This window comes from Benincasa hispida, chromosome 2 (genome assembly GCF_009727055.1).
Source record: "Benincasa hispida cultivar B227 chromosome 2, ASM972705v1, whole genome shotgun sequence".
In the NCBI taxonomy this organism is placed as follows: domain Eukaryota; kingdom Viridiplantae; phylum Streptophyta; class Magnoliopsida; order Cucurbitales; family Cucurbitaceae; genus Benincasa; species Benincasa hispida.
This window is the reverse complement of record NC_052350.1, coordinates 8,208,590-8,215,742: the sequence shown is the minus strand read 5'-3', so window position 1 is coordinate 8,215,742 and position 7,153 is coordinate 8,208,590. Positions and strand designations below refer to the sequence as shown.

Sequence of the window (7,153 nt, the reverse complement as noted above, 5' to 3'; positions counted from 1 at the left end):
TGGTTTTCCATTAATTATTTAACAAAAATGTGATTATATTATGGAACTGTGAAATAAATGAACCGAATACTTATATGGATCATATCCTCGCTAAGGGCATTTTTTAGGATAAATTTAAAATAGTTAAAATCATGTTTGACATGTTTAAATCACCATGAAACATGTTTTTAATACTTCAAAAATAATCTTCATGGCATGGAAATGACGTTTAAAGGTGTAAAATCACACATAGTTCTAATATTGAATTAATAGAGACGTGTATCAAAACACGTTTGAATATGACAAAAGTGATTTTCAACATTTTCAAATCACTATCAAATATGTCCTTCCATTTTTATAAGGTGGGAGGGAGAAAAAATGGAAGGGTGTCAATCACCACATTTGTTCGTAGAGGCTGCTCCACTCGGTCATTGCCACATTCCTGGTGGAGAATAGAGTGTGCATCGAACCAGAGACATTTTCCAATAATTTATGACCCCACCTGAAGAAGCAAGCACAGACAGACAAATAAACACTAATTTTTAATAACACCGCCCTTATGTACCACATGCTTTGTTCACTTCAAGTTAATGGAAGATATTCTTTTATAAAAGTTCAGAATATTATTTATACCTCAAGTTGACGTCATCTGGTTCCCCATAGTAAGAACCTGCGTCAACCAGAGAATTGGAGTGAGAAATAACGATTAACAATTGGAACAGTTAAAAACAAACCTGTCAAAATAAGAGGATTCTCCAGTTGAATTGCACATGCCCAATCTCCTTTTGCAAAAAAGCACATGCCCAATCTTCCTTCGCAGGCGGATGAATAGTCGAATATTGAGATCTAAAATTAATTTTGATGAACAAGATACAGCTAAAGATAAACAGTGGAAAGATTGAGTTTTTCTAGAATGTAACAAGATTCCTCGGATACAAAAAAACAAACGTTCGAGCTTTACTATTAGTCTATTACACAATTGCCGAGATTTGCAAATGGCAAGATGTGGACACTTTTCGTTTAGTTTTTACAGTAGCAGTTAGAAGCAGTCAAAATATAAAGGGAGAAAAACACCCCCAGCTACCTAGAGCTGCGATGTGGACTGACTCAAAGACATGGGTCTTACGGGAGACCGTCCTGGTATTGTTTGGTCATGGATAGAGGCATTCTCAGCGGCTTCCAAAGCATTAGCAGACTCTAAATCACTTTGTGCATCAGTGCTTTCTGTGCGAACAGGTCGAAGTAGACCCTGCAATCTCACCAGATAACTTTGGCTGGAAGGTTGAGATCTCATATAATGGTTGGCCGTAACAACACTTGCAGATGGCCTATCAACATCGGAACGGAGATTGGACAGAGCACTGAGATCAAGGTTTGGGAAGACCGAGCAGCGACATCTAGGGCATTTCACATTTAGTCGAAGCCACTCATCAATGCATCCTACATGGAAATTATGAGCACAAGGGAGGCCACGAACCTGCACCAATTTTCAATGCTAGCAGCTTTATTTTCAATAATTTACCAACAAAAGATTCATGCTTTCATGTATTTATAAGCATGGGATTCCACCAACTTCTGTAGCTCGAGCGTGAAATGCAGTAAAATACAAGTTTATTATACCCACAAGTTTTCCGAACTTCTTTTATAAATTAAATGGAAATACATTAAAAATCAATTACCTCATTCCCTACGTGGAACTCTTCTAAGCAGATAGGACATTCACTGCAATCTGTTGGAACAGCCTTTAACCTAAATTTGGGAAGTTCCTCAATAAGTGCTTCCACAGCTTCCCTCTGTCCAAGCATCAACAAATAGCTTGACCATCAGTTTAAAACAAAAGATTCGATCCTCAATTTGAACCCACACGATGGTTTGCACAGATTAGGATTTGGACAAGATCTCTCATAAAAAGTTTAAAGGCTAAGAACCTAAGATGCTGAGCCCTCCTCGCAAAAAAATTCAACATCCACAATCCTTTAATGTCTTGTCAATGAACTTCCCTCAATTTTTTAGCGAATAATTTGTACAACCATTAAACGAGAAAATGGTAAAAACAGCACAAAACTACTCTTGTGCTACCAGACAACAGGTGTTGGGTAAAGCTCAACAATATTGATCACAAAATGTGAATTCCAGCGCTAATAGACTTGCCTGAGCAGGAGTCAAGTAAAGTCCAGGATGGTATGCAGCAGCATCTTGGCCCATTACCCTTGTTTCTTGTCCAGCGGCTTCAAAAGCCCAATCTGGCACTCGGATCATGTCAACCAAGACCTATAATGGAAAAATTGTTGTCACTATCAGTTTCATCACATGAGCAAAATTATAGAGGGAAAAATAAGGATTAAAATACATTTAAACGTTTATTTAGTTGCCCAAGAAGTGTATTGACCCTAAATATGTCATGGTTGGCATCTAATACAAGAAAATCAAATTTTCAAATCTTAATTTTAAGAATAGAACCACATAGTAAAAGGACCTAAAGAAAACAATAAGGATAGATCAATTCCTCATGCGTTTGCACTTCTAATTGCCAATGCAAAAAATAAAAATAAAAATCTTAATTGAAAGCAGAGAATATACTGTAGGAGAAAATTACAAAAGAAGGGCTGGTTGCAGATTCACTGAGTTCAACGAATATGTGTTTGGTTGGCAGTCTAGATTCTATTTTTGAAAATCGTTTCCGAATTTTGTGATCCAAATAGTCAAATTCTGAAAACAAATTTTTTATGTTTTCAATGTATCCAGATTTTGATTTCAAGATTTTAAAATGCAGAACTATATTACAAATGAGAAAAAACAATAACAAATATACTATTTCATGTTCTAAACTCAATTATTTTTGTTAATTAAAATTTGTAATATATTACATGTTATATATTATATGATGTTACACAAAATAATAACTATATAAAATTTTTACCATAAAACAAGTTCATAAATTAATTAATAATAGTTTATATTCAACATAGTATGTAGTGAGTAATTAAATATATTGTCAAACACATTTTGAAAAATTGTTTAAATTGAAATTTAATTTTTGAATATGTTACAAAACACAATCTAAAAACATGAAATCCCACTCTTTTTTCTTTAAATCCCTAGTTTTCAAAATTCTGTTTTCAGATTGCCTACCAAACAAGCCCTTAATTTCCATATAGGTGTCATCGCAAACATAAAGCAGAGAAATTGATAATGCAGAATAAGAATTAATCCACATCTTTTTAGGTTCCAAAAATCTAAGATGCAGGAAGCTTAATTTCTTACCCCATATTCTGATACAGGGATCCCTTGTTGCGCCCGAAACAAGAGTGCTTGTCTACGAGTTAACCACTACACGGAGGTTTCAAAGATAACTATATGAATTTCATGTATAAATACAGAAAAACATTTGAGAATTTTCAACAAGAACTCATAAAAAATGTAAAAATTGGATATTAAAACAACTGTTAACTAAGCTACAAATTAATAAAGAGTCCAGACATGAGTCACAATAAACTCCAATAAGAATCTACATAGTAAACATAATAGAACTGACCTTTCCCAATGACATGCAAGCAATGCATACGAGTGCACAGTAGCTAAAAAGCAACCAAATTAGGAATCCCCATTTCTGGCCTTGCTCGGGAAGCTGACACATTTAAACCAATGCATCCATAAATATTTGAAGAAATATGAAGATTATGGTGGTGGTGATGGGAGTTGAAATAGAAAATAACATACACATTTATGGGCTTCTCTAAACCATAAAGTACCAATGGCAGTCCAAGCCCAAAGAAATGGATATAGCAGAAGTGCAAGAACTGAAAGAACCACAATTCTTCCACAAAATCGAGCATACCTCTGCTGCCAACCAAAGTCCCTATTATACACAAATTTAGAAGATAAGAAGATTTTGAATGGCATCATCAACTATAACAGAACTATTGAAAAGGAAAAGTAGAGCGAGAAAAATGTATTGTCAATTTTTTTTAATGGAAAAAAGGACTTTCATTGAAGAAAAATGAAAGAATACACAAACGTACAAAAAACCGAGCCCACCAGAAAAAGGGAGAGACTCCAATTATAGGAACTCTAACTTTGTAAAATCACACCTATAGAATAGTTACAAAAGATATTCGAAACTGAAATTGAAACCCAAAGGGAAACATGAAAACAAAGGAAGGACCAAAGCTCCCTATGATCCCTCTCAACTCCCCTAAACACTCTACTCTTCCGTTGGCCCCACAAGACCCAAAAGACCGCACACACTCTAGCAAGTCAAAGAAACCAGCCTTTCTCCCCAAAAGGTGGATTGAAGAAGAACTCTTCGATCATAGCACTGACATCTCTATAACGAATACTCAACATACCAGATGTCTAGAAAAAAAGAGTCCCAGATGCTAATTGCATAGTCACATTGTCAAAGAATATGATCCAGGTCTTCCTCCGCCTTCCGACAAAGAATACCACAAAAAGGCCCAACAATTATAGACATCTTCCTAACAAGCCTATCGAGCGTGTTAGCACGCCGTGAAGAACCTGCCATGTAAAAAACCTCAACTTTCTAAGAACCTTAATCCTCCAAAACACCGAGAAGACCAACTCACCTAAGGGAGAAGGATCAACCAAACAATGGAAGAAAGACTTGCAAGAGAACTCTTCCAAAGGATTGGGGCTACAAAATCTGAGACCCCTTCTCCCCAACATAAAGGTGTGGCTCTCGAGTAAAGAAAAAGAGTAGCCACATCTGTAGCTTCCCTATCGAAAAAAGAACGATGGAACCCAAAAGAAAAAGAACAAGAGCTCCCAGACCAAACTAAAAATTCGGCTATAAAATGATTTTTGAGAGATGATAGATGATACAATCGAGGAAACATAATGCAAAGAGGTCTCTCCCCCACCCAATGTTCCTCCCAAAAATAAGTATCTCTCCCCTCCCACCACACAACGAAGCCAAAATAAGTATCTCAATTAAGATTAAGAACATCCATTGAGATGATAGATCAAAGCCAAAGTGATATTACAAGGTCATAACTTTCCCTAATTGAAACAAATATTTGGGGTGGTGTGGGTGGGTTTCATAGTAATTCTACACAAGCATGACTTGAAGCTTCAACAATCCCATGAGAATAAACCAAAATTGGCCAACAGAATAGAGTTCTTTAAATCAGCAACAGATGTTCTATTCTTTCTTTTTCGCACTTTGGTAACCATGCTTCTGATGTTGAGTCAAAGGTCGACAAATCTTTGCAGTCAGAATCTATCTTTGTTTTGATTTTTACCCCATGAATTAAAATCTTTAAGCTCAAACCATACCACCCATAATAAAGGTATTGGAGAAACATTTTTTTCCTTTAGTTTATTTTCTGACAATACAATATCTTTATAAAGCTTATTTGCTAATGGAGAATTAACAAAAAAACTGAAAATTAACGTAAAACTAAAAGTTGAAAGCCTTACAAACCCATTCCAGCAGCAAGTCCATTATCTACAAACATAAGCAGGCGAAAAACAAAGACCGCAGTATAATCAACCTATACAAAAACAAAAAACAAAAGCTGATTATCATTGGGCCCAAAAAATCCACAAGAGAAAGCAACCAAATAGTAATAATATCTCATACTAGTCCGAAGTTAAGTAGAACTTACCACAATCCATATATGCAAGGGATGTACACAAGTATGATACCTCTTCCAATTGATTGAAACCATTACTCTATCGAGCAAAATAGTTAAAGAAAATACACAAATAAAAAACGTTAAGATGAAGACATTGCGCTTGATTTTAAACCATAGAATTTAAAGAGAAATTCACTCAAACTTCAAAGCATGGCTACACGAAAGTAAATGCATCAGTTGATGAGTCATCACTCAACCATTGTAAGAGACTGAAAAATAATCCTAGAAAAACAATCCCAAAATTCTCCAAAATACTGAAGGATACACACTAGTCGCGAGCATCGACAAGAAAAACCCGTCATACCTGCAAGAATCAAATACGTCGTCGAAAACCTATCAAGCTAAGTACAAAGTACTGGTCTGGTACTATCAGGCTAAGACAGAAATTCATTGAATTAAAGAGGGAGGTATGGAAGACTCACCACTTGAAATCAACACCTCGAGCAGCCATAGATTGAAGAATTCACAAGAACAAGCTGGATGGAGAATCACGAACCGCCATACGACGGTGCAGAAACCTGATCGAATTTGATGGCAATGAATCGAAAACAAGAGCTGGTTCTCGTACGATCATGGAGAGAAGAACAGGAGCGAAATTTTGTTGGGAGAAGAAGAGCAACAAGGAGAAATGTGAACAGTAGAGCAAAGCCGAGACGGGAACGGGACGGAAGCGGGAAGTGTACGACTGTTCATGAACAGAATTTACAAGCCGTGGCGCCGTTTCTTCACGGCGTCAACTCTCGTACGCATTGTAGCTTTACGGTACGTGGCATTAATGTAGCAACTGCCCTTTTGGATAGTCGGCCCATAAGTCCAATCCCACTTCAGTTTGCATGGGCCGTAAGCGTAGCTCATAAGCCCAATAACGGACATTTTTATATTATTATTGTTGTTTTCAAAACTTATTAGGAAAATAAGGTAGTTTTGAAACTTATTAGAGAAATAGTGTTGTTTTGGGATATTGAGGCTAGAAATCGAGGGTTGAGGATTCGATTAATATAGAGGTCGAACGTTGAGAACTCGATAAACAAAGAGAGACTTAGAAACAATATGTATATTGAGGGTTATTGAATGTTGAAGTTTCGACATACATAAGTCGAAACTTCAATCCTCGATAGGGAAGATAAGTCGAAGGTTGAAGTTTCGACTTATCTATGTCGAAACTTCAACCCTCAACATGCAGTGTCAAGTCCCATCACCATGTTGCCCCTACTTCGATTCCCTGCATGCCTTGACCAACTGCATGCATGCTGACCTCTGCCCTCCACAACCTTATGCATGCCTCTTCAACTACCCATTTAATCGATCTACATCCTTTTAAACCCACCTTTCCCCTTCATTTTGCTCATTGCCTCTTCATTTTTGCTCACTCCTTTGATAATTTTTGCAGCCTCATTTTCTCTCCCCTTGATTTTGCTCATTGCCCCCTCACTGCCTTAAAACATAAGCCTTCGAAATCATCTTCCTCTCCTCCCATTTCCATTTCCATTTCTCTTCTTGTATTTCGTTTAATACAA

At 36.6% G+C, this 7,153-nt stretch overlaps 1 protein-coding gene across 1 annotated transcript; it reads right to left on the bottom strand.

Moving 5' to 3' along the window:
• Nucleotides 1-856: 856 nt before the first annotated feature.
• On the bottom strand, nt 857-6,315 carry LOC120071796 (E3 ubiquitin-protein ligase SIS3-like). The gene is made up of 10 exons (XM_039024178.1): nt 6,059-6,315; nt 5,902-5,940; nt 5,607-5,673; nt 5,419-5,492; nt 3,700-3,838; nt 3,515-3,607; nt 3,244-3,309; nt 2,131-2,250; nt 1,659-1,772; nt 857-1,456 (listed from the first exon to the last, which is right to left on the bottom strand). The coding sequence occupies exons 1-10, from the start codon at nt 6,085-6,087 to the stop codon at nt 1,064-1,066; spliced, it is 1,134 nt and encodes a 377-aa protein (XP_038880106.1). The 5' UTR covers nt 6,088-6,315; the 3' UTR covers nt 857-1,063.
• Between the last annotated feature and the right edge of the window lie 838 nt (nt 6,316-7,153).

What these genes read in the sequence shown, in the direction of transcription:
- LOC120071796 (XM_039024178.1), bottom strand. Translation starts at nt 6,087, where the DNA reads ATGGCTGCTCGAGGTGTTGATTTCAAGTG. An exon ending in TCGATGCTCGCGACTAGTGT is followed by an intron (nt 5,674 to 5,901) that starts GTATCCTTCAGT and finishes TTTGCTCGATAG; the next exon opens with AGTAATGGTTTCAATCAATT. An exon ending in TTAGAGAAGCCCATAAATGT is followed by an intron (nt 3,608 to 3,699) that starts GTATGTTATTTT and finishes TAAATGTGTCAG; the next exon opens with CTTCCCGAGCAAGGCCAGAA.